At 41.1% G+C, this 27,256-nt stretch overlaps 1 protein-coding gene across 2 annotated transcripts in view; it reads left to right on the forward strand.

The window, feature by feature from the left end:
- Window positions 1-4,420: 4,420 nt before the first annotated feature.
- Window positions 4,421-27,256, forward strand: part of TMEM181 (transmembrane protein 181) — a 31,522-nt gene continuing 8,686 nt past the window's right edge. Inside the window, exons 1-10 of one of the 2 annotated variants that reach the window (XM_085217145.1) lie at window positions 4,421-4,583; window positions 15,195-15,298; window positions 19,229-19,284; window positions 20,575-20,665; window positions 21,260-21,378; window positions 21,993-22,112; window positions 23,994-24,074; window positions 25,025-25,124; window positions 25,828-25,958; window positions 26,569-26,660. In XM_085217145.1, coding sequence (XP_085073271.1) covers window positions 4,453-4,583; window positions 15,195-15,298; window positions 19,229-19,284; window positions 20,575-20,665; window positions 21,260-21,378; window positions 21,993-22,112; window positions 23,994-24,074; window positions 25,025-25,124; window positions 25,828-25,958; window positions 26,569-26,660 — 1,025 coding nt within the window. In that variant the 5' untranslated portion in view covers window positions 4,421-4,452. Of the gene's footprint in view, window positions 4,584-9,705; window positions 9,866-15,194; window positions 15,299-19,228; window positions 19,285-20,574; window positions 20,666-21,259; window positions 21,379-21,992; window positions 22,113-23,993; window positions 24,075-25,024; window positions 25,125-25,827; window positions 25,959-26,568; window positions 26,661-27,256 lie in introns of those variants that run through there. The other variant, XM_085217146.1, reaches the window with a different exon arrangement.

The following is a 27,256-nucleotide window of genomic DNA, read 5'->3' on the forward strand; positions in this document are numbered from 1 at the left end:
CCTGGGAGCACAGATGAAGACAGTTCTCCTGTGCTACTGGAAGGGGTGAAGCCTGGCTCCATCTCTCCCAGAACCCATTTAAGAGCTGACTGCCACTGGGGAAGGATCTCTTTTGGAGATCACTCCTCTTGGAGTCTTCTCAGTGAGTCCAGGACAAGGGTAAGCTTTCTTCTTTAGTATGATAACCTGTTTAACCTAACTTTCCAACATCATTGGTTACATATCCTTGTCGTACTCCCAATTAGTCCATTTAGATCCTTCCTTTGCTTTCCAAATGGGCTTTTCCTGCCTGGCCATACTAAGAGACACAAAGGAGTGTGAATCAGTGGTGATTAAGTTTTCCCCTTTCCAATCCTTGAAACTACCTTTCAAGGGAATCTTCTTATCTTTTGATCAAAAGAAATGATAGATCTCATTTTATTTTCTTGTCTTCACATCTCTTCAAAGCAGGCAGAAAAATTTGTCTCCGAAGACAGGAAGAGATGAATGTTTCTTACCGCTGATCTGAGGGTCAGGATTCCCGGCTGCAGCCAGTTGCTGAAAGCTTCATTCCTCACAGTGATGACAAGCTAGCCATGGCTCCAAAGCCCCTGCCAGCTAAGAGATTATTTGCTAAAGATGATCTGTCAAGGGCTGTCCCAGCTGATGCCTCTGTGCCACTCTTCAAATAAATGAGCAGCCTTGCATCACTGTGAGTACCACACTCCTGCTGAGCTCCCCAAGACTAACCAGTACCCAGCACACGCCGTGATCCACTGTGGAGCAGTAAGGGACGTATGGCAACAGCCGCAGGCACAGAACTGATTAGCTGTGACCAACTGGTTTTCTGACAGAAGGCAACAGTCAAACCAAGGTGGTTTGGGGGCGGGCAGGGGTTATCTTCTTCCAGTATCAAGGCAGTAGTGAAGAATATGGCAGGATAGACCAAGGTCTTGAAGTTCCTGTGGGGCTTAGCACAGTTCCTACTCGTCCCATTCAGGGATGCTCACGGACAGCTCCTGCAGGCAGCTAGATCCAGAAGTGTATTTGCAGCCTGATGGCAGCAGCTTGTATTGTCTTACCTTGGGAAAGTCAGCATGAATGTGTGTTTTTTTTTGTGTGCAATCTGATGTGTCAGTCCTTAGCTCCCCTCTGAAGGGAAACAGCAGTTGTTTCATTCTGAAGCTGCCTCTCTCCAGCTCAAAACAATTTTGAAGGGAAAAATATTTGCTAAACAGCTGTGTCTGGTTGTTCTTTTTCTTCTTTTGCTGAGGGGTGGGGGGGGAGGAAGATCTTAATTGCCAGCATGTATTTCTTCACCGTCTCAGCACCAGCTACTGTTCCTTCTGAAAGAGCCTAAAGTAATAATCTGGATGAATTTCCTTGGATTTCTAAGGTTTGTGTTTAGATACTATTAGAATCTAATGCATGTGGCTAATGTGTAAAATGGTAACTATACACAGGGGAGAATCAGAAAAATTGTGTTGGAGGCTTCTGTTAAGCTCCCCCTCCAAAATAAACTTTGTCCACATGAGATTATATGCTGCACGCACTGAGCAGATGTTGAGCTTGATCACATTGTAGTTATAGACTCCTGGGGCTGTTCTCCCCCTCACTGGGAGCACCCAGGGGATGTATGAAGTTCCAGACATTTAGCTTCTAACTTAGATTTATAGGATTCTCAATGTTGCTTTGGGTTGGCTTGTTCTCAGATGCAGTTTGATGCTCTTACTACGTGCTATAAAAAGCAGCAGAACTCAAACAAAGCTGACACAGAAGTTGCTGTGTTTGGTGAAGTGTGCTCAAGGTGCCTGGAAATGCATATGGCAAGTTGTTCTCCTCAGAGTCAAAGTGTAGGGAATTTGCTGGTTGCTCTTGTATCTTGTAAAAAATGTGTGTCTTTGACCTCTCTTTGCTTTTACTGAACTTATGCAATCTACAGAGTTGAATGCTTTTCTGTGCCAGCCTACTCTAATCCATCAATGTACCAAACAGGCAGGAAACAATGACAACCTATAAAGGCAGCAGTGTGATCTCTTGGCTTCTGAGGAGTGATGGTTTAATCCATTAGAATTTACCAAAAGAAAACAGGCAGGTGGTTTTAATAGTAGTGACTGTTTAATATTTTGTTTAATATTATGTTTTAATTTAATGTATTAAGTCTGTTTTAATTTTTTTGTTCTTTTAAAAAGAAAGAACATCGGAAACTTCTTTGTAGAAGCCATTTGGATAGAAACTATTTTTTTTTTCTCCTTTAAAATGTTATCTGGGAGCTACTAGTGTGTATCAGGGGCTGCACTTGAGGAAGAAAAAAACAAACACAACAGAACAGTGAAACAAACAGAGCAGACTTGTAACTATGGCATAATTTTCATCATTTTCTCAAAATTGCTTTTAGGTGGCTGAGGTTTCCCAAGCCACACCTCTGCTTGTCCTCTGGGTGTTTTGTTGGCTGCACAAAGCACAGCAATCACAGCCCTACTTGCTTGCGTGGCCTTACACTGAGAACGTTCAATTAGCACATCACTGCATGCATATAGCTATGTGTATGGCTTATTTTATCAACACAGTGACCTTAAGAGACTAATCCCTTACATTCTTAGAGTCTTTGAGAATCTAACATGGGCCTCAGTGGGACTATGCAATTGGCTCACACAGTTGCAAAATAAGCCTAGGAATTTTAACCCTGTAATTCTTGGTAATTATTTGAGATGATGTCTGCTTTATTTGGTAGCAGGAGTCAGTAGGTTAATGGTATATGATCAGTGCTAACACTTTCTCTATGCAAGTAACCTGCTAGCTTATCATCCTTCCACGGTGGCTCAGATTTCCTCTGGTACCAGAGTGCCCTCGGGATGGTGCAGGGAAAAGATGGATTTGAAGCCAATCTGGGTAATGCTCAGCACAATGAGGAGGAAACTATATTGCATCTCTGTAATGGTGCTGCTCTGGGCCCTCAAGCAACTCTGTTCTTTTGTTGTTTGTTTGTTGTTTTTTAAATCTCTGCAGTAGAGGTCACTTAGCTGTAAGTAATTATATGGTAAGGAGTTTTAGTCTTTGAGCATACTTTTTATTACTTTGTTACGCTAATTATATAACTCCCAGCAGTGAATGTGTTTTTTGCCCATCCAAAGCCACAAATGTTTTTATTTCTTCCTTCTGGTAAATATTTAAAAATCCTACTGTTAACTCCTCCCTCTGAGTCTGAGATCACCAAACAATATATACAAGAGAGAATTTTAAGCCTTGTTTCCCTTCAAAGAAGAATTAATCTTGCTCTCCAATGAAGCATTTACAATGAAGTAAACACTCCGGGGTAGCCCTGCTTAATGACCATCTGCATGCATTGGTAGAGACTGAATGATTGCACATAGCAAAATGCAGGAAGTTGCTACTGGAGCATGAGGAACCTGCAGAGCCTCTGAGGCCACTGCCTAGGTTTCTAAGTGGCTTCGGAGATCAAGCTCTGCCCCAAAGTGGTGAGTCTCTTTGCTCTCCTTTGGATCTTCTGCCAGAACAGTTCATGGGTTGTTTGTAGCCTTCCAGCCTAACTGTGTGTGTGTGTGGCTTTTATGTTGTTGCTTGTGTCTTTTCAGACTTAGAAATACCCAGAACTGGGAAGAAGAATTTCACATTTGAAGATCATTCTTCCTCTCCTTACCCCACCTATGGTGCGAGCCATGTTGTCCTTCCTCCATTGCACCACCTGAAATGACATCTTGTGTACCTCATCTTGGTGAGATGTGGAAGTTGACTGATAACTACAAGGGATAAAATATAGACCGAGGGCAAGGCTGCAAAACAGCTCAGTCTGAATTCCTGAACTCACATAGGGAAGATGCTTCCATGGGAAGGACAGTAAAGCAGACTTTGAGATTTATATCTATGCTCTCTGGAAACAATAATAATGTATCAGTAGCAGCAAGCTTTCATTCTTAGCGTGCACACCGCAGCTGACATGAATTCGTGGAAAATATTAAGGTTGGAGTTGATAGAGTCGTGTTGAGGGAAGTTTAAAGTTTAACACAGGTGAAAGCAAAACAGCACTATTCCAAATGAAAAGCCATCAGTAGAAGCCATTCTGAAATTCCAAACAATGTAATTCCTAACACTGGGCCCTTTGCAGCCTTATGACTGTGAAAAGAGGGTTTAGCATAAAATTTCTCTTATGTATATTAGGCTGCCGGAGGGTCAGAAAGGTAAGAGATTATGAATAATCAGGGCATTCATTGTAAACAGAGGCAGAATGTTTTTTTTTAAGAATGGAATGGTTTGCGTATATATGCATATAAGGCATGAAGCCTCCATTTAGGTACGCTCAGCTGAGGCAGAGGTCCCCCCGCGCCCCTGGGCCGCGGCTGCCGCTGTCCGTGGTGCTGAAAAGCAGCACCGAGCGGAAGCCCCACCCCGAGGCGCGGCGCAGCGCGGGGCGGGCCGTGCGGCGGCATGGCGGATCGCGGCGCCTGAGCCGGCATGGAGGCGGATTTCGCCGCTTTCAGCAGCCCGCTGTGCGGCGAGCTCAAGCGCTTCTGCAAGCGGGTGCGGGAGACCTACCGGGAGATCAGAGAGGACCTCACCCCCTACAAGGATGACCGCTATTACCGGTAGGCGCGGTGCGGAGCTCCGGCGCGGGACCGTGTCGCAGGGATGGCTCCGCGGGGCTGGCAGCGGGGAACGCGGGGTGTCCCGACTGGTGGGTCAGAGGACCTGCCCGAGGGGGAATGGATCTGATGTCGGTTTAAGGCACAAGGCCCGGCTGCTGGCTGGCAGCTCCCCAGGCGCCGCACAGCCAACCCAACACCCCCCTTCTGCCTCCAGCATCCATATCGCACAGGTGCCTGGTGCGGATATCCCTCTGCACGGCCCTGTGCTAGGCCTATCCCCCGCCATATAGCTGGGTATAAAAAGGCCATGAAACAGCGCTGGGAGAGCTACAAAATTGGTTAGGCTATGATAGTTATTGGCGATGGTGGATTGGAAGGAATGGTGGATGTTCTGGATGGAACTGTACACTGCTTCTGTGCCTGTCTGCTGTGTTCATAATAGCTAGAGGGTATTCATGTTCGGGGATTGCACAAAGCTAGGAAAATAATGAAAGGTTGGGCCAAGGGATGTTCAGGCATTCAGATATTAGGAAAAAAAATATTCTCAGAAATAGTGGCAGTGCATTAGAACAGACTGCCCAGGGAGGCAGGCACCCACCATCCCTGGGGATGTTCGAGAAACTGTAGATGTGGCACTAAGGACATGGCTAGTGGGGATGGGCTGATGGTTGGACTAGATGAACTTAGTGGTCTTTTCCAACAGTAATGATGCTGTGACTCCAAATGTATTTGAGGAAAGAGCTATAAACTAAATGAATTTTTTGCTCAGAGAAATGATCTGAAAAATTTGAATGAAAAATAGGAGAATCAAATGCCAGGAACTACACAGACAATAATATTCGCAAATACAGGTTGGGGAATGAAAAGTTATGTAATGTTTTTGTAAAAAAAAAAAAAAAAAAAAAAAAAAGGTATGTGAATGATGATGCTGTACAAGACAAGTGCATACCAAGAAAGACATGGATGTGGTGACTATTCCCTTCAGGCAAAAGGAAAGGCTAGGCACCTTGCGAGGTGCTCTCCTTTGAGCTCTACTTTACTATGGATTTGAGCATTATTACTTCTGAGTGTTTTTGCACAATTCTTCTGCTTAGGCCATTGGATTTTAGTATGCTATGCCTGTTTTCCCCATTGAAGGCTGTGGAACATCATAGTGAACCTGGCCTCTTGTTCTCAATAGCAAGGACTGCAGAGCATCATGCAGGGTGGAAAAAGCACCTGGCAGCTTAGCAGAATTTAACACAGCCACGGTCTATGCTGTCAGAACAGGGCTCATTGCATCTGGACACAATGTGTGGTACCATGGAAAGCAATGAGGTGTGATGAAGATCTACCTCTGTGCTTCTGGAGAGCAGTAACGAGTACTGACGCTGGAATGAGTAAAGAAGGGAGGAATAACCTTTGGATTAAGAAATGAGAGGTCCTGGGATATGCATGTACTCAGTTTTCTTTCCAGAAGAAACCCAAGCTCTCTGAAATAAATTCTTGTTAACACTGTTATATGATTGCAAGTGCATATAGAGGGACTTTTTGTGTTGAGCAGAGAAGACACAACCCCACTGAATCAAAGGGGCTTGTAGAGTTAGCATTAGATTGCCTTTCCTTCAGAGAGCGTATCCCCACAAGGTATCAGTTGGAGAACTTTTAGGATGGTAAATGGTGAAATTGAGTTATTTTGTGCTCTTGGGAAGGAGACAGCTTTTCATGACAAAGATACCATGCTAGTATTTCTCTGCATTCCCAGGATCTTAACCTCACTGACTTAAACCAATTAAGTTTCTTGCTACTGTTACTGCATACCTGCTATTGCATGAATACATGGATCGATGGATGCAGCAGTGCCATCTGCCTTTAGATTCTTGGTAAGATCTGTGGTCACTAGTTTTAGATACTACAGTGCATTCTTCTTACAGCCAACTCTCACTTGCGGGAAGGATAATTAAGAATTTCATCCTTTTTCTCTATTTTATTCAGTACTTTTGGTCAGGTTACAAATGAGGTTACAAATGAGCATCAACTCAGGGATGCAATGGGGAGCCTAACTGCTCTGAAGACAGAAGACATTTTGAAAACTTGACAAAAGAATTGTGGTGTGGCCTTCAAAACAAAGAGGTTGTCTAAAATAGTGAGATCACTAAAAGCAAATAATATATCAGACCAACAAAGTGAAAAGACAGTAAAACCGTATAAGAGCATGTGTTTTCCTCTCATGCACTATATACATAAATGTGTGGCTATTAACCACTTAACTCTCTCCTCCTTTTTGAGAAGCCATTTGGCATTGACTGATAGTTTCCGTTGCCTTTATGGAAATTGAGAGCTCTAGTCCATTAAATGTTAGGGAAGGAGAGGGGCTTGAGTTTGCAAGTAATCATTTTTTTGCTAGGAAAGATAGATAAATAAATAAAACTTTGCTGCAGTCTGACTTCTGAGTTTTGTAGGGACACTCTAGGGAGTGCCAACAGGGAACAGGAACACTCAAGACTGAAAGAAATGGAAGAATACCAAACTTTGTGCCCTTTGTGGCTGGCAGGGTAGTAGCTCTTCTTGACTCTGCTTATGCATTACGTTGGTATGTGCTCATCTTCAGGGACTGGGTGGGGAGTCGGTGAGGGGGATGACCTAGCTCAGAGGCAGCTGGTGAAGCTCTTATCCCAAGCAGATGTGCTCTCACTGCATGGTGGGTGAGTCACTTCTGATTCAGCTCTGAGGCTGTCCCACTCTAGTGACATCTTTTTGGTGATGATTTCCTTTAAGGCACTGTGCTTTTCTTTTTTTTTTTTTAAACATGTGGTTCAACAGCCATATGTGAGCAGCCTGTTCCTTGGGAATAGGTGACAACTAAAGATGAGAGGCTCATCAGCCGTCTCAAGCTATGTCATCCTCACTCCTCAAAGCTGCAGAACACTCATTCATACTGTACGAATGAAAGGGAATCCACATTAGTGAGTTTGTTCTGTTCAATAACCCATAACAGTCTCCAAATTGTGCCTTTTGGTATACAACTCCATGAGCAAGTGCTGGATGACCAGCACCTGAGAGAGGATGAGGAGAGCAGAGTTAGCCATGTCTCAGCATGCCAGTCAATGCCATCTGTCTAGGTTGATAGTTCCTCCAAGATAGGGTGGCACTTTGTGGTATGCTTGTACAAAAGAAGTTTGCAGATTAATGCATGTGATACTAAATAACCTAAGTGGTGACCCCAGAACAAGGTTGGATGGACGTAGTGCTTCTACGTAAGTCACTGGCATGCTGGGAGATGCTTGGTGCAGTAGATAATCTTAGAGAAGTCAGAAGAAGGGAAAAGTGATACATTATCCTCTCAGCCCTTGATTTATTACAGCAGTTTCAGAGCCTGTTCTAACTTTTAGCCCTGAAAAATGGCTGCAAACAGACTATTTCAGTGAGCACTTTGTTACTGGGTGCCTCCACTCCCACCAGTGGCTTCCTTCCTTCCCCACTGTGCCTGCTAGGCCATGGAAGGGCAGGAGGAGCTGGTGGAGAGCTGGCAGCTAATGACTCTATTCTCTGTGTTAAGCAATTTTAAGTAAAATACGGGTTTAAAAAATGAACTTACTGCCAATTGTACTAAAATACCTGCACATTTTTCTCTTGAACATGTCATCAGTGAGGTATGCCAAGCTTACTGGAAGGTATAGCCTGGCAGTCAGCGGGCAAGTATTTCTGTGGGAGTTTCATTACTTTTTCCTCAGGCTAATGTTGCGGAGTTCAGCATGCTGGAAACATTTTGATAGGAAAGCAAGCAATTAAAGTGCCTTCCTGATAAACAGGAGAGAGCAGGAGGGTGGCTTAATCGAGGTCTGACTTCAGAGTTGATTAACTGTAAGTAACAACTTGATATTCATGAAAAAACAATGTCAGGTTAATGAACCTGCTGGCCTATCAGCTTATACAGGGAAGCACTGTGCTGACGTCGAGTTTAGCAGTAATACTCCAAGATTAACAGAATGACCTACGGGCTGCCCTGAATGGCTCTAGTGTGAAGGACACAGCTGGGCCTGGAATGTCTCAGCACAGCCTTTTTGTGCGGTTATGGTGTGATTCCCCCATGCTGTAAGTTCTCACTGAGGTGATGGGTACTGGTGACGCTGGCTGGACGCATTGCCAGGAGCCTTCTTTTAGGTTCACCGCAGCCACACGGGGGCAGACAGGGCTGGCAGCTCACCAGTAACAATGTCAATTGCCCCTAGGCTAGTCAAGTAAAATTATTGAGAGTGTATTATTGATGTTAAGTGCCTTTCAAAACGAACTGCAATGAAACCATCTGGCTGCCTAAGCAAGCTTTTAATGGAAGCATGGAGGAGATGTTTTTTAATCGTACGTCGGTTGATTGATGTGATTATTTCTGGGGTCACACTGGGGCGGCTGGACCCTACGTACGTGACACATGTCACAGCTGGAAGGTAGCTCTGAGTCTCATCCCGGGCTGGGCGCTGGGTGTCCCAGTGTACCTCTGGGGTCAGCCTCTTCTCGCAGGTAGCAGCAATAGGATGAGAGGGAGTGGCCTCAAGTTGCACCAGGGAAGGGTCAGGTTGGATATTAGGAAAAAATTATTTTCAGGAAGAGCAGTGAGACAGTGGTGCAGGCTGCCCAGGGAGGTGGTGCAGTCACCGTCCCTGGAAGTGTTCAAGAGCCATGTGGATGTGGCACTGAGGAATGTGGTCAGTGGGTGTGGTGGTGATGAGTTGGCGGTTGGACTAGGTGATCTTAGAGGTCTTTCCAACTGTAATGATTCCATGATTCTAATTGCAGCACGGACTTTCAGAACCAAATGTTACAGCCATCAAAACTGAGCACAGAATACAAATTGGCAACATCCTCGGTTCACCAATTCTCATCATCTCCCCCAGCGGCACTGACAGCACTTGCCCAGCCTGGGGAGACTCGGCAGGAAGGCAGAATAAAACCCAGCTTCATCTCGGCACCTGTGCAAAATGAAGTTACTCCTAAGGGGTGTGAGGTAACGGCTCACTCCCAGTTTCCATCCCCAGCACCCGAGCACGGCACGAAGTCCCCTCGGCAGCAGAGCCGCTTCGTGCGCGGTACCGCCCCGCCCCGTGTCCGCTGCCGCTCGCCGTAGCGCCGCCGCCCCCTCCTAGCGGCGTCGCCCTTCGCCCCCGTGGCGGCGCTGCGCGGCGGGGCGGGCGGGTGGGTGACGCAGGCGGAAGCCGCCGCGAGGTTTTGCCGGCGGTCCTGCCACGGCTGCGGCGCCGGCCGGCGGGGGTGGCGCCTGACTGCGCATGCGGCGCCGGGATGGAGCCGTGAGTAGTGGTGCTGGCGGCGGGGGGCGGCCGGGGTGGCGCGGGGCCGGGGATCGCGGGAGCTGCCGGGGCCGGGTGGGGTGCGCCGCGGGACTGCTCTGCCCCGCAGTTCGGCAGTGACCGCGGCGAGCGACCGTTCAACAGCCCCGGGGAGGCCCGTCCCGCGGCAGGGCTAAAGGACGCTTGGTCGGGACGGGGAAGAAGAGTCCTCCGCTCAGCGGCGGGAACCCGAGTTGTTATCCGGCGCGCACCTCATTTCTCGTTAAGGAAATAGATCGGTGGGGCTGGATTGATATTTGTGATTATTTGACTTGATTTCTGCAAATCAGAAAACTCAGAGAAGCCACACACGGAAAGTTTTCTTTCCATATGGTGAATAACCCCACGTCTCAGGTTGTATCGGTGAAGGCAAGAGAAAAACCTGTTCCCCAGGTGTCCCTCTGCACCAACAGAGCGATAGCCCTGGCTGACCGCTCCGACGTCAGAGAGCAGCACAGGAAGGACATAAAACAGTCACCAAACACGGGACCTGTTTGGTGTAACTGTGCTCGGCTGTCGTGTAACAGTACCACTCAGTGCTGCTGCTGCATGCGGCTGTGTGTCTTGCATCCTTCCTTAGCTGTTACTGTGACATCATGCATCTACAAGGGGGAATTCATGGTGTGCCAGCAATGGCCTTTAAAAGGGGGAAATTGGGTATGTGCCGGTAATCTCGGTGCTGTGGATGTGCATAGTGTATTCCTTATGTACTTGGTGAGACCACGCTTTGAGTACTGCTCACATCAAGAAAGACATTGAGGCCCTGGAGTGTGTTCAGAGAAGGGTAGCGAAGCTGTGAGGGGTCTGGAGTACAAGTCTTATGGGGAGCAGCTGAGGGAGCTGGGATTGTTTAGTCTGGAGAAGAGGAAGCTCGTGAGAGACCTATATGCAGCACTTTAAATCAGAGTGGTTCCTGTGCTTTCATTTGGGAGAGTCGAAAAGGAGCATTTGGAGACAGAGCATTATAGGCTAAAGAACATGCGTAAAAATGAACTATTTGTGGTTTTGATATCAACTGTTTCTTAATCCTACTTGTGTCCCATCCTCCTCATCTGGAAGTGATATTCTTAAGTGAGGAGCATTATAACTATTAATTTGTTTTTAGTAATGATGTTGTGGTAGAGGCTGCATAGTGTAGGCAGTGGAAGTGATGTGATGTTGAGGAAATGAGAAATAGCCTGAGGCAAAGTGTGGCTCAAAAAGCAAAATGTAACTCACCTTTATGTCTGTTATGTGAATGGCTAGTGAAAGATTGCAGTTATTACAAGTATGCGTTTCCATTGCTTACCTGTTGCAAGTTACATTGCTGTAGCTTGGTTTTTTACTGACTACCATTTCAGATGTCTCATATATCTCTGTTGTATCGCTGTGCATTCTGCTCTTTTGCAGTTAGTTTGAATCTCATGTAGCTATAAAATATCAGTTTCTATTTGAGTTAGCTTAGAAATCCAGGGTGTGAAAATTTCCTGACAAATTTGTGAACATGAAATGTTTTTCCTTGAGCCTTATTAGACTGCCTTGGCTGGAGTGAGAAGGCTTCTTCCACTGACAAAGGGAAGCACAATTCTTTACTCCATTGTACAAGTGCTTCCAGAGTGAGGCTTCTTTTTGAATTTTCCCTTAAGTGTTTTCCAAATATCTCATTCTTTTTAGGCGTTTCAGATGTTGGTGGGAAATAAACTCAAGTTGATGATCTGTCTTCATAAATTTTTATATGATCTCTTTCCAAAAGGCAGATGTAGAACAGTGAGCGTGCAGGAGAGTCATTTTATCTGCCTGTCTTGTCAGATGGTGATAGGCTGAAATGGGACACCACAGAGTTACAAGGAAATTCTGTGAGTGCAAGGAGGGGTGGGGAAAATTACAGCACTCTGTAGGAGCGTAATAAATTGTTGTTGGCTGTCATGATAACTGCAGTTAATATTTGGCTGAGCTTTCTTGTTTGCTCTTAACAAAAAGTGTTGTGGGGTTATTGTGACTTAAGAACAGAGAGGTGTTTTCACAAAGTCTCTGAAAGTTCTCTGGCACAGCACTTGTATCACTTCAGCATTGATGGAAATGTTGGGGTGTAAGCTGCTGGGTTCCGGTGTTGCTGGTTTTGTGAGTAAAAGCCTTGATGTTTAACTATGTTTTGGCCAAAATCACCTTAGTTTAAGGTCTAGCTTCATAGCAAATGGCTTCTGAAGGGAGTGAGAATTATTCTTGTAAATCTGTAGAGAATTCGTCAGAATGGACTTTGGTGCTATGTCAGTAGGCATTTCTGAAGGACTGCTAACAATGTGGTCACACAACCGGTTTTATCTCCAAATTGTTACTATGTAGGATGGTTCTGCTGGCCAGCTGCATGCTGCACAACTGTGGGCTCACAGACCAGTTTAGGGAGCGAAGTTCAGTTATCCTACCTGATTACATAGGACTTTAATCCACAGATGCATGTCTTCCATCACATCCAATGTGGGTCAATATTTATCAGTGCGTTTTAAGTTACCTGAAACCCCATAGAAATGTTCTGTGGGTCTGACTTGTTATTCTTGTTCCTCTTCTTATTTCGATTTGCTTGTATTTTTCCAGCCTTGACTCTCAGGTTCTATTGTTTTGTTTCCTTCTGTCCTTTCTTGCTTTCCTCTGTCTTGCTGGTAGATATGACCTTCTCAGAAGATGTGTGTGTATGATTTCTGTATGTACGGTTTGGTACATCCAGCCTGCTTGAAGTATGTATTTGGTTGTGATAAACAAGGAAATGAAAATGAATAGCTTACCTTTTGTGTTTCGCTGATTTTGTTTTTGGCTCTTACACTTCCACAAGTTCATATTTTCAGACTTTTTAAAGGGTCAGAAAAAAATGAGTTTCTTTTAAAGAGATGAATTGCTTCTGTTATGCTACAGACTGGAGTTCTTCTCCTTTCCCAAGGGCAATATGCTTTGTGATTAACAATTTGTGATTGTTGCTAACATGGCAATGCAAGTACTACATACTGATAACTGCTGGTACAACAGCCTGAGATGGATACGAGTTGAGTCTGAGGGGATCTAATTTTGCATACTCAGGTGAGCAAATCCTGTGCATACTAGATGATCTTTGAGGTCCCTTCCAACTCAAGCCATTCTACAATTCTTTGATACTTTTCAGTATGTATCTCGCTCTCATTTTCCAAATCCTTACATGGATCATTTCAATGAATGTTCTTTTTCTCAGATGAGCTCCATTTGTTTGTTTTTCTTCTTACCCTGGTCTTTTGCGTGGTCTCTGGGCAGATCAGTACAGCAGCATTGACCTGTGAAATACCTACACCCACTCTCTTAAATGAGACTTCAGGAGTAGCAGTGTGAAAGACAAGGGGAGAAGACACGGCATGTCTGGTTTTCTCTGCTTGTAAAGTGTCGGCACACCTGCTTTTCAGGTGTATGCAAACCCATTTTGACTGTTAGGTGTTGCCCCATCCAGAGAAACTGGAATAAAGAACGAACCAATGTCTGGAACAGGTTTCCTCGAAAGCTTGTGAGCACGCCTGTGTTCTGGTGCAACACTAAGGGAAGGTGCTGATTGCTGGTAACTGTACAGCTGTGAGTGCTGGCTGAGGGAACCCTGGTGACTTTCCCTTGAGGAAGTGAAGCTGCTTTACATGTATGACACGTAATACACCTCCAAATGTCTACAAAAACTTGGAAAATTGGAAGCACATCAACAGAGCCAAGGAATGTGCATAGCAAGTCAGAAGTGTATCATGCACCATGCTGCGGCTGTTAAGTATATTTCCAGATATAAGCTAAGATATGCATTCCCTACATGTATATGTCACTTCTCTCACTTCAGCTGTTCCCAGCTCATGGATTTAGTTTTCATATACTGAGCAGTCTTCGGTAGGTGCTCTTCCAGGGAGCATGTGGTATCCACTTAGGCTGTCACATTCAATGAAGGCATATTGGCATTTTTAAAACGATTTTCATGTAGCAGGCACTTTCTTGTTGAGATTGGAGAGTTCTTGTTAAATCAAGAGAATACCCCACACTTGATGTTCTTGGTAAACAAGGATCATCTGTAGAACTGAAGGTACCGTTGAAAAATTGTCAGTCAGATAATATGTCTTACTTATTAACACCAGCACAAGAGTAATAGCTTTTAAGTGCACAAAGACTGAGGTGTTAAGACCTTGGTTTAGGAAAAGTAGTGTAGTTATATCTCTGCAAAAGTTGTGCAGAAAGTCTTGGTTTGAAGCACCTCTATGAACTGGGATTTTTGAAAGTCAACTTAAAATTGCATTTGTCTGCGAGGCCTCTGAGTGATGGTCTCTGCAGCTGAGATCTGATCTGTTCTTATTTGTGATTGTGACAATTTCATGTGCAACACACCGGTTTCCCTTGAACAAACACCTGTTGAGACCTTTTAAACTGATCTGGGTTATTGCTTCTTGCAAGTGATCACAAAAGTTACCCTGTGTTTGCTGATGCTATCCAGAGTCCTGTAAAGCCACCTTGTGCAAACTTTTAACATTTATAGTCCCCTGCTTGCATTCCTCATTACTGCTGTGTTCTTTCTTTGTTTCCACATCATCATTAAACAGATATTTTGATATTTCAAACTCTACCATTAATTAAAAAAATGTCATTTATTCTGTAATACTTAACTCTTTAAGAAAATTTAAATTGTTATTATATGCTTTTACTAGTTCAAAGTGAATTGTTTGCCTTAGTATAAAAAAAACATGCAGAATTTGTCTGTTTTGGGATATGGGTGTATGTACCCATTCATATGTCTGATAATCCCTAGTAGTTATCTTTGCTCTATAAAGTAGCATTAGTTTGTGTTCTTTTCTTAGTATTGCATGTTACCACAAAGACTGGTTTAATATTTTTTTGTGGAGGAATGAATAGTGAAGGGGATTGTATGGGAACTATTGAGTCGCAGCCTGAACCACTGATTGAGCACTTGGGGAAAGGACCTGGTCAGCCCTGGGAGCACAGATGAAGGCAGTTCAGATGTGTACTGGAAGGAGTGGAGCCTGGCTGCGCCTCTCTTAGGCTCCATTTAAGGGCTGACTGCCACTGGGGAAGGGTCTCTTTATGGAAATCCCTCCTTGGTGAAGCTTTCCCCTACAAACCTAGAATCTTCTGATACGGGTGAGCAGTCTTCTTCCTTTCCTATATAGTAGTGTTCTATCATGCTGGTCCTTCTGTCATCACATCTTTCTTTCCATTGTATTGATCTGTCCAACAGGTAGGGGTGGGTTTTTTTTTTGTAATTTAGGAATATGATTGACAGCTAATTCTGTGCTTTCTTTTGTTTCTGTAGGCTGGCACCGATGCGATTATATACGCTGTCCAAACGACATTTTGTCCTGGTCTTTGTAGTATTCTTTGTCTGTTTTGGTTTGACAGTCTTCATAGGAATAGCAGGTAAGGATGTTGCCTTTTTAAAACATTACCTTTTTGTATTCTTTGTCTTAGTGTCCTGGTAGTTACAGATGTGGGTGAAAGCTAATGAGCATACTGCCCCGAGACATCTGCAGAAATATTACTTCTTACAGGGGAGGAACGTTTCTTCTCTCATGTTTGTTTGTTTGTTTTGTAGGGGTACTACCATGCTACACCATTTAACAGCTCCCCACATGACATCTTATTTTGTATTGACTGGCATGATCTGTGCTGCTCACTGACAGCCATCTTGACCCGTCTCTGCACCTGTGTCTATCTTTACCCCATCCTTCACTTCCTTTTAGAAGGAAGAGGCCTGCAGAGGCGTATGGCTCATCCAGTCCTGCCTGTCTTGAGCTTTTTGTGTATATCCATACTTACAGAAAGCACTTTATTCATGGTAGCATTAAAAATTTACCTGTGGAACAAGTCCATCTTTCCTGCTGCTTGACTTACTGTAGAGGCCTAAGGTTTAAGCGGACTGTATTTCAGTTCTTGAAGATAAACCAGTGTATTTTTCCTCTGACTTGCTTAAGGATGCTGAAGGGCGTTATTTTGTGACTAAAATACTAAACAAATACTTTTACATTTTATACGAATGACAAAATGGAAAACTGGAATTAGATCAGTTGTCAGAATTGCTTAAAATTGTTTTACCTGAGAGTGGGTGAGCAACCATCTGTGCTCTTTGAAATTTTCATTCTTAATTGAGAGTGAGTCCTAAAATAGAGCTGTAGGTCTTTTGGATTATATCTGCCTGCACACAGATCTAGTGCTATGGGTGCCTTTGTTCCAGGGCTACTGTAAGCAGCACTCCAACATCTGCACTGTGCCAGGCTTCCAGGACTTGTCTGTGGTTCCCTTCAGGAGTTGGCAAAGCTGGAAAGTTGTTTTCCTTGTGAGACTGGTTTGTTGGATGGCTTTGTTGACGAAGCTTGGACGCAGTTCATTATTATAACTTAATTATTTTTAAAAGAAAGTTGTTTACCTTGGGAGGAGAACTACGGAATGAACACTTACGCTGTGGTGATTTTTAATGGCTTTGGCTGACAGCTTCATACTTTGTGAACAGAAGGAGGGGCACGAACAATAGAGCATTCACTCATCAAAGAGTGCAGTCTGAGCTAAGCTCACCAAACCCACTAGGTAAATGAGAAGGTGGGAGATGCATCCAGCTTTATGTGTGACCTATATACCATTCCCCATACTCAACAGTTCTGTTTTGGGAAGGTTAGCAGTCATAACTACTCATCTGAGTAAAGAAAATAGCTTTTTCTGAGGAGGGTGTTGCTTTTCAGTTCTTGTAACCTAAGAGGTGTGGATTTGTTTTTTTGCAGGTTACACTTGCTCACTTTCCCTTTTCCCAGTGTGTCTTTGTGATTTTTGTGGTGAGATGAGTGCAAGGACAGGATAAGGTGCAGAACTCATTTTCTGTACCTATGCAGTTTTCATGTTTCTCATATCAGAGTGGTTCTCTGCTTCCTAATGTGATTCTGTTAACTTAGCAAAATAAAGGAAAGCAATAACAATGTAATTTAAGTACAGTTGTTGTTTTATTCAATAATAAGACCACAAGATGTTTCTGTCAGTTGCTTTAAAAAGCTTTAGTATATTGCTTACTAGAGGCGTGGCAGTAGAACTGAGTTACTGTTTTGGTTGCTGTTCAGTTTTGAAAACTGGGATTATGATCTCTTTGCTCCAGTATTTTTTCATATTTTCTGTTTTATTTTTAAAAAAAGCTCTTCAGAAAGTTTTGTTCTGGTGTTTTTTTGTTAATACTTAAGTACTGAAATGTGATGACTAATCAACTCTGAGCAGTTACAGAAAATCAATTATGCTTTTTGAGACAAAAATACTGGCCAAAAATGTACCCAGGCAGTAGTTTGTATGTACTTGAGAACTGGGAAGTTCAGTAATTCTCAGCTGGCTTTGTAGCACATAGCTGCTAGTGAAGTTGAATTGTAATATGAAGCTTAAGGTCTGTAAGATGGTTAATATTGTAGTTAGAGTGGTTATAGAAGCCCAAGCAAATACTACATGTTTATCTTAACTGTTCTGTCAGCTAACATGAAATTCTTGTCCAGAATGAGCTCATGAATGAGCTCACTCACTTCTTTTCTGTTGCTTCTCTGTCATAACTTTGAATTCCATGGTCTTTATAGAAAAACTGTCTTTATTGCATAGTTTTCAATACTAATATAATGGCTGGAACAGCATGTTTTAAGGACTGGTAACTTGTGTTAAATTGCTATACCAAACAGGAGAGAAACTTGGACAGGGAAAGCTGACTGGAACTGAAACCAGAGACCCAGGCACACATAGAAGCCCTGTTTATGCTGTGCATCTCAGTGTTTGTTCACACTCCAGTATATACTTGCAGACCTTTTCCTACTACTCCCTGTGATTTTCTCAAGCTTAGTTATTCTGTGTGTGTACTCGTGCCTGAGTATCATTTCCTTTTCTCCGTAATCCTGTCCCTTTCTCCCTAGTCCTCTGTGTTCTTGCGTATATAAGAAGATGAAGGAAAGACCTTATTGCTGTCTACGACTTTATCAGAGGATAAAGAAAAGATGAGGCTAGACTCTTCTCATAAGTGTATGGTGACAGGGAGAGAGGCAACAGATGCAAGCTGGAATGCAGGACATTGCAGTTAGATATTAAGAACGATTGCTGTTACATTATTTTTAATCATAAGAGTGGTCACAGGTTGCCCAGGGGTGTTCTGGGAGTTTCTGTGCTTAGAGGTTTTCAGGACTTACCTGTATGTGATCCTGATCTAATTCCATCTCTTTGGAGGGGAGGGTTCAGCTAGACAGCTGCTGGAGTTTTTTTCTAAAATAAACAAAGGTTTTGTAGTTTCCCCATTTACTGCATTCAGATGTAGAGGGGAGCAGGATGTGAGTGGACAGATGTAGTTAATCAGTACACATTCAGTGTGTGTGTCTTCATCTGGAGAAATTGGAGGAGTGATTGCCATTGGAGCAGGAATGTGGGAGAGAGCTGGATATCTCCCACTACAGGTGGACTTGAAACTGTCGATTGAATGGATTGTGTGTTTTAGGACAACTTGTTTGTAGAACTTCTGTGCAATTACAGTTATTGTGATGGTATACATAATATATTACAGCTCCCCATTTTTATGGAAAAGAAGGGTCCCAATCTGGCTGCTCTGAGCACTGTTTCTAAACAGACTTGTGGGTTGCCTTGCTTGAACAGCCCAATATGGTCAAGATCCTGCACGAGCTGCAAAGTACTGTCAGTAATTATGCAGTCAAATACACTACGTATACATAAAAAGGTATTATCATCGCTCAGTCAGATGCAATGTAATGTATTTGTCCAGTTGTGAGTGCAATGCAATATAGTCATTATCTTCCAAGTCAATTGGGTGATGGTAGCAGTTTGGCCATAAAAACTGGAGAGATAAGCGCAGTTAAAAAAGCTGTTTTTTCAGATGCGTTTGCAGCCCTTGATTGGGCTTCTATGTGCTGTAACAGCAGTGCCTCTGCTGCTCACTTGGCTTTTATCTGCAGCCAACTACTTTCATGACTGCAACATACAGGGAGAGAAACATAGAACATACAGCATGTAGCTTTAGGGAAAATACACCGTGTCTTTGTTGTTGTAATTTGGAGTATGCATGTAGAACTTGTGACGTGGAGTTCTTGGTTAATAATTTACACCTTATTTATGCTCAGGAAGATTATGGCAGAATCTGCTGGGGGGGAAACATTTTGGCCAAGTTTATTAATGATATTGAGAAGCCTAAGTGACTTACCCTTCACTTAGAACATCTGCCAGATGGGGTGCTAGTTACCTGCTTAGAGAGGAGGTATTTTGTACAGCTTTTTGAAATCCTGTATTTACACTGATCCTTCAATATTGTTCTCTTCCTTCTTTTTTATTATGTAGGTCCTAATGTAATTGAAACTTCTGTAGCAAGAACTGACTTAAATAGCAGCATAAAGGTAAGGGTTGATAAATAGTGCTGGATTATCCAAATATTTTACTTGGTATCCATAATGTCAAATACACCCTTTCTCTAGTCCCATTGTTTTAAGTAGTTAGTTTTCTACTAGGAAGCTTCTTGGCCACCTGATGCTTTCCAATTTGAAACAGAACATTCAGTCCTTTTACTACCACTGTGTGACCTAGCACCAATTTTTAGTCTCTCGCAAGTAGGTAAGGTAGAGAGTTCTGTGATGGGCAGTGTTACTTCATCAAGAATTACGGTGAAGAAACACTCAGTGCTGATAGCATTCCCTGGTGAACTCATGCTTGGAGATTCTTGTGAGGGTCCAGGATGAGAAACTGAGAACAGGAAACAGAAAAACAATGTTCTCAGTGACAAATAATGATAACTCTCTTGTGATTTTTTTTTTCTTTTCCTTTTTCTCAGCTGGGAAGGAATGTCTGTTTTCCTTCTTAATTGTCCATTTTCAAGTGGCTGTAATAGTGCAGTCTGACCTCTTACCATGAATCTTTACTGTCTTGAAGAATTCCATATTAAGCTTTCATGTTCTCATTTTCAGTTTCTCTATTTCTGTCCAGTTCTTTGCTGTCAAACAAATAACTAAAATAATTTTTATGAAGTTGCTAACAAAAAATAATAATTAAAAAAAAAAAAAATTAAGTATAGTTTCGTTAAATGCCCTGACACTTCTGGAGGGTTTTTTTCTGGTCAGTAGGTCTCTTACATACATTTAAATTGCTACTGTATTATGGGTAGATGTCAAAAATAAAAAATACTTTTCTTAATTGATATTAAAAATGCCTTTCTTGCATTAGATTTTCTTTGTTAATGTTACCTCCTATGCTTTTGAATGTGGGATTTCTAGAAAACCAGTAGAAAAATAGTTGTGGTTTAAATACTTAGGTTTAAACTGTTTTAATTCTGTAGCAGATGGGCTGGGGTCACAAGTCTGACTGAGCTGGTAAAGTTCTAGAAATTACTTTTTTTTTTTTTTTTTTTTAGGCTAAATCTCTCATATCAGAACTGGTTTTTTTTGCTGCTGCTTTTATGTGCTTTAAGTAGTCAGTGCATGTCAGTGCTGTGCAAAATACAGGTGCTGCTTTAGCTGCTTCATTGGTAGATGTATTGTGGGGTGCTTGTACTGTCCATGCAATAGCACATATTAAATGTATTCCTGAAAAATATTGTTCCTAATGTACCTTTCATTGTTATGACTACAGATGTATTGTGTAATGTAATGACTGATGCTAACCTTGGTGGGGTTTTTGTTGTGTTTTTTTAACAGCTGAAGCCTTTTAATTTAAGTTCGCCACCACTGTCTACTTATAACCAACAGCTGTGGCTGACCTGTGTAGTCGAGTTGGATCAGCATGATGGTGAGAGTCTTACCTAGAGTTTAGGAATCTGCTGTAGCAACCTAATTTTGTGTATTCTATTTTTGTTGTTGTTGTTGTTGCGTGCACAGTTCTGTTTCTTTGTGGCTGTGCTTGGTGGGCTTTTCCTCTGGCACAATCTCTTCATCTCTGCCCCTTCCCCTCAGTAAAGGGATGGATTGAGCTCATCTCGAGAACTGAATGCAACAGGTGCATGGGATAGGTTGGGAATTATTTCTATGAAAACAGCAGTGTGTAGAGAGTCTGTGTCTGTTTGGGGAGAAATTAGATGTGTAAGTTGTAATCTTACTGACTGTGCAGTGAAGTTTCCCTGTACGTACAAGAGAAATACTGTAATCAGGAATTCTTAACATGTTAGGATTCAGTACAAGGGCTGTATGACTTAATGCCAGAATATATAAATGAAGGGGTATTTTTGCATATTTGTTTTGAAATTAATATAATTGAACCTTATTCCTGTTAAGTATAACCAAGTACTTTTGGATATCATATCCATTTTAACCTTTATTTGGATCTCTTTTTGAGATGTTACTTCTGCGTGCAGCAATAGCTTAACATTTTCTCTCTCAATTACAGTATCACTCAAAAAGAATGTTACTATGACAGTCAAAGTGCTTGGAGTGGTGAAGGATGGAAGCACACCCTATGTTAATAATCAAGTTCACAACCGGACACGGTTGCTCAGTTGTGCACAGGTATGTGTCTGCTTGAAGAAAACTCTGCTGCAGTACTTTAAATATATTTGTGTGCATGCTCCATTACATTGCTAGTTTGTTTCTTTCTGTAGCTTGTATCTACTACCTCAAAAAGACCCCCTCCCCTTTTTTGTTGTTGTTGTTGTAGCTTTCTGCCAGCAAAGTACTGTGTGCTGATTAAACAGATGAACAGTACTGCGAGAAGGAAAATTTGAAAAGAAAAACAGGTATTGAGCTCTAGAGAAGAGAAAAATTCTTGTCCAGCAAGTAGCAGAGCATTTGATTGAAAGCAGCTAGCTTGTGTGCTTGAGGGGGAAAAAACTTCCCACACAAGAAGTTTTTTGAGTTTCTAGTGAAACTTTTAGTTAGTTTTGAATTTAAAGATGTCTGAAACAGTTTATCCAGAATGAAATCCATTAGGAAGAGAATAGCTGAAGTTCTTTTATGAGAAATGTATAGCGATAAATCAAGGTTGTTTGTTGATAAGGCATGTAATAAGCATCATCCGTATCTACCTACTCAGAAACAAGTTATCTAACCTATATTACCAGTGAATTTTGTAGAATAAATTGTAGGTTTTTTTAAATATTACTCTTCCCTGTATGTGTTCACAGAAATGCAGTGAAATCATTGTTGCTCACCTGGGCTACCTCAACTACACTCAATACAACATATTTGTTAGTTTTGAAGATCTAAATAAGTTAACGTATGCCATACAGAATATTACTTTCACAGTAAGTATAAAGTTTTGTTCTAGCAAAAGAGATCTCTGGAGAAGTCTGCTTTAACTGTAATAAAAAGTTACTTTATTTTTGAACATGAAATATAAAGATGCATTGTAATAAAGCTTTCTGTCACTGCTGGTTTCAGAGTTGCAGTATTTGTGTTATTAGTGTTCTGGAGCAATATTTATCTTCATAGGGAAAGCATTTTCTTTTAGAACTTCTATTGCTGCTTTCAGGGACGGATAATTTTAGTGTAGTTCCTAGGAGGTATTTAATGGTAGACAAGCTGGACTAGAACATCCAGTTTTCTGCATTTTCTCATAGAGATCTTGCCTTTCTAAACCGTGCTTTTTTTTTTTTTTTTTTTAGCCTTTCCAGGAGGTATGTCTGAATTAGCAGGATTTTTCTAGATTCTAGAAAAGCGTCAGCCTGAAAGATTTGAGACACAAAGGCAAATGAAAAAAATTGTTTGACTCTGCTTATGAGGAAGAGTAAATTGTTTTTTTTCCTAAGTTAAATAAGCAGGCAGTTCCTAGCAAAATGAACTGGGCAAGTTACAGTACTAAAGGTTGTTTATAAAACAGTTAAAAAAAAAAAAAAAAAAAAAGTGTTGAATCACTCCCAAAAGAGGTTTAGAAACATTTGCATTGGGAGAAGATGGAACTAAACTGAACTTATAACACTAGTAACTATGTTGTATTCTGCTTGTATATAACATTATGTGTGTCAGAGCAGGCAGAAAAAGAAAGTTTACTGTAAAGCAGAAATGGTTTATATATACTAACTAAGCTTCCTGAATCTTCATATTTGATGTATTCTAATTTATAAAGTGCATTATTAAAAATAAGTTGTTGGGGAAGAAAAAGAAAAAAACAATGTGTTTGCTTAGTTGTGGATTTCAAGCAGGTTGAGGTATTGGGGCATTTATACTTCTACAGTTTATCATCTTGCTTTGCAGCCTTTCTTTCATGCAAACAACCAAAAACCCAATCCAGAGATTCTGCTTTCCCATAGCAAGTGAACATACCAATGTATTTACAGTGGCTTGTGGTGCTTTCAGTTGAAATAACAGATTCTTTTGTAGATGAGGATTCTTCACATAAACTTTTCATTCTACATGTGCACTTAAAGACAAGATAGAGGTTTACGGGTAGGTTAAATCCACTGAAAGGTAAAGCTTGTCGGACGAGCAGAGCATATGCAGTACATGCATTTCAGAAGTAGTTTCTGAAGAGAAGCAGACCAGATGTGAGATAATTTCTCAACAGAGTCATACAAAATGACATGTTATAGTGAGTATTTCTGCCCATCTAATAGTTAGAGGACTAAGGCAGCTTTTGTTCTTAACCTTCAAGAAACTTCGTGTCTAGTTATCTCATTTATTCTTCTCTTGAGTCTCACTTCTGAAAGAAAAACAAGCTTTAAGAAAACAAACTTGTTACAGAAAGCACAACTGTACCTTATCAACATTTTCATAATCAGTTTATGTATTTGACTTTGGTAATAAAGAAGAACATAGAACTTAGTCAATTACTGAAGTTCAAATTTTGAACATGAGAGAGATCAAAAAGGATGCTCCTTGTTGATTTCTAAGAAATACTTTGATGTGTGATAGCTCAATGAGTGTGTTACAATGAGTGGCAGGGTAGAGGAGAAGCAAAGAGATTAGTCTGCTTTGGTTATCCTTTCATTGCATACTTGTTGTTTTTTTCCTTCTCCTAAAGCAAGCCTTGATTTGAGAGAAAATGTATCTTTGTATTTCCATAGTGACGTGGGGGAATTTGGTTATACCTTCAAATTTTGAAAAGCCAGAGAACTTTTGAGTATCTGCAAAAGATGTTAATTAATTAAAATAAAACATTGAGCTATTTTTCTTTTGTTTTCTTGTAGTGGAAGACATACAATCCAACATTTTCACAAGTGGAAATCTGGTTCCGATTTGTCTTTGTAGTTCTCACCTTTATGGTCACGGTAAGATTTTTGCTTCAATTTTTTTGGGTAATGCTGCATAGTAGTGTTATTTAATAACTTAGCCCCAGGCTGTAGAGTTGAGAAATTACTGAATGGGTGTTAGTAAAGTTTCTAAAATACTCATTTAAACTTGCTTCTATGTAGTTACAAGTGGCATTGTGGAACATTAAGAATAAATGGGAGAAGCTTGTCTTTTTTTACACTGACTTTTGAATCTGGGAGAGATGTTTTCTTCAAACAAAAAATTCTGATTAGATCATAGAAAAATAAGATGGCTTTTTCAGTGGGCTCAGACGTTAGAATAGGATGCCCAGACAGTCTTTGTTCTCTGTCTTTGAAAACGAGTAAAAATCAATTGAATATACCCTTGATCTAACTTTAGAGTCATCGCTGTCTTGAGTGGGAAGGTGGACCGGATGACTTGCGTGTGTCCCTGACAACGTAAATTACTCTGTGATTTAGATTATCTGTCACTTCACAGTTGTGCCCCTGGAACAGAAATGTCTGGGGGGAAAAGTAAAACAGTAGAACAATAAAAAAGCAAAATTCTCAAAGTAAGATTTAAAAATACTTAGCTACTTTCATAGCATTTCTTTCCCATATGTGATGTCACTCACCGGTGAACTGTGAATGTTGTATAGGATCTGGATATGTATTTTTTTTAATAAGTGACTTTAAGTGGAAGTCGTTTGTAGTGTGTGACCAGTAACTAGGCAGCGTTTTTTTTTCTTCACACATTTGTTAGTGCAATACTAGCTGGCTTCCTTTTCAGTTTGAGAGTAATTTGCATTGAGGTAAGCCAGTGAAGTTATTGCTAAAGGAGGAACAAGATGTGACTCCTGTTTCACTGCGTTATCAGTGTCAAAGACCTTTCAAAGTAGTGTTTGCAATGTGCTGTACATTGCTATGTAGACTATTTTTTCCTTCTAATTTTTTCTGTATGTTTCTAGTGTCTGTTTGCACATTCTCTACGAAAATTCTCCATGAGAGACTGGGGTATTGAACAGAAATGGATGTCTATCCTCCTTCCTCTCCTCCTGCTTTACAACGGTACTGGGTTTTAATAAACGATCTTTTAAAAAAAAAAAAAAAAAAAAGCAGAAAAGAAACAAAAAGAGAGAGAATGTTCAAGTTTGGCCTTGAACTTACAGGTAGCTGTCTATAAGACTTCAGAAAACTAATTTATAAAAAAAAAACAACACTTCCAAAACATATCAAATGTAAGGTTATAATCAATAGGTAGGCTTTGTTCTTTTCCCTCAACTCCATTTAAAATTGACTGCAGTAGGAAGCTGCAACCATGCTGACCCTTTCACATATAAATGTAGTTTCTGTATTTGCCTGATAAGCCTTACTTCTGTATTTTTCTTATGCTCATGCTATATTTAAAAACAGAAGCTGTGTTTAGTCTTATAAACGACATCAATTTCTAACACTTTCTAGCAGTACTGAAAGAATATTTGTCTTTCAGGTATTCTGTGGTTCATCACCTAGAAAAGTGGGTTAGCAGAAGGTCTGTTAAAACACAAAGTCTTTCAGAAATGTTAGCAACTACATATTTGTGTAGTTTTACAGTCAATTGCAGCTGAAGGCACCATTTTCTTTGCAAATTATTGTAAGATAGAACAAACTCCAATTTCATTTACTGATGTAATTTTAAAAAATCTTTTTCTTCTCAAGATGAATTCAACTTATTTCTACTAAAAGACTGTTCTTTCTCCCCCCCTGCTTAACTTCTTTTCTTTTGTTACAGACCCATTTTTCCCCCTTTCTTTTCTGGTGAACAGTTGGTTTCCTGGAATGCTGGATGACCTATTCCAATCACTGTTTCTGTGTGCACTGTTATTGTTCTGGCTTTGTGTCTACCATGGTATAAGAGTACAGGTAGGGGTGCAACCATATCTAGCATGCTTACTGAGAAGACAGTACTTGTTTATTCAGTTATCTCAAAAGGTGACAAATTAAAAACTTAATTAAAAAATAAGTGACATTTTAATCTTAAAGTACAATGTAAGAAACAGAATTGAAATGTTTTGTGGTGAAGTAGAATGCATTGAGATTGCCAAACCTAAATGAGATAAATGGAGGCAGTCTGCTCAAAGCTTTGGAATGATGGTACTGTTGTTCTTGCTTGAAGGGTTTTGTTGTTGTTTGTGATGGTGGTTCATTTTTAAAATCACTTTATAATACTGCATAAAGGAATTGTGAATTGTAGGGCAGATTCCTATCATTTCAGTATCAGTGAAATATGTGGAACCTGAAAAGCAGGATGCCCCAAGTCTCTTCTGTATCTTAACTTTAATGCAAATGATACAATTTTGTATCTTTTTTTTTGTATTCTGCAATCAGCTGTACAAGTTAAAAATATTGAAGGTGATTTTTCTTAATTTAATTCATCAAATGAAACAGAGGAAAGATTATTTTATTCTGCCAGGATGGATTCAAATCTCAAATGTGGGTTCTCTCCTTGACTATGCTATTGTTTTATCAACAGGGAGAAAGAAAGTGCTTAACCTTCTATCTGCCCAAATTCCTTATTGTTGGACTATTGTGGCTCGCCTCTGTTACATTAGGAGTATGGCAAACGTAAGTAACTTAAAATGTAATGCAAAAGTTATGAACTGAAATTGCTCTGGAGTGTGAAGATTGTTTATAATTCTATCTTCTTCCTCTTTGTGCCATAGAAATGGAGTTGAAATTATATTTTGTTCTGCAAAATGTGACTGATTTGAAAACAGAATTCTTCATGGACAATTTACTAGTACATAATTTTATAAATCAGAGTAAGAACTAGAAGACAATATGTCAGTGTGTTAGGGCTCCCTCCAACACGCTCTTCCTATTAGCTTTTTCAGTATTTGAAGCATCAGTTGCCCTGTTACCACAGTTTAACAAAACTGTTCAACCTGCCCAGTTAGTATTAACAGATCTAAGCCAAACTATGCTTCTCAAAACTGAGTTGATGAGTTCAGTGTTTTTCCTCTTTCTCACTGTTTCAGTCACTTACATAAAGGTGTCAGTATATTCCACGCAGAAAACTTTGTCAGTTTTGACACGTTTTTAAATCTCTTGAGCATTTTACTCTCAATTGGTTGTCTATCACTATATTTCTCAGTATGTATTTCTTGCCATTGCGCATTTTTGAAAGTGATGCAATTGCAGGGAATGTTGGTTTTAATGTT

The sequence above is a fragment of the Meleagris gallopavo genome, chromosome 2 (genome assembly GCF_905368555.1).
Source record: "Meleagris gallopavo chromosome 2, MGAL_WU_HG_1.1, whole genome shotgun sequence".
In the NCBI taxonomy this organism is placed as follows: domain Eukaryota; kingdom Metazoa; phylum Chordata; class Aves; order Galliformes; family Phasianidae; genus Meleagris; species Meleagris gallopavo.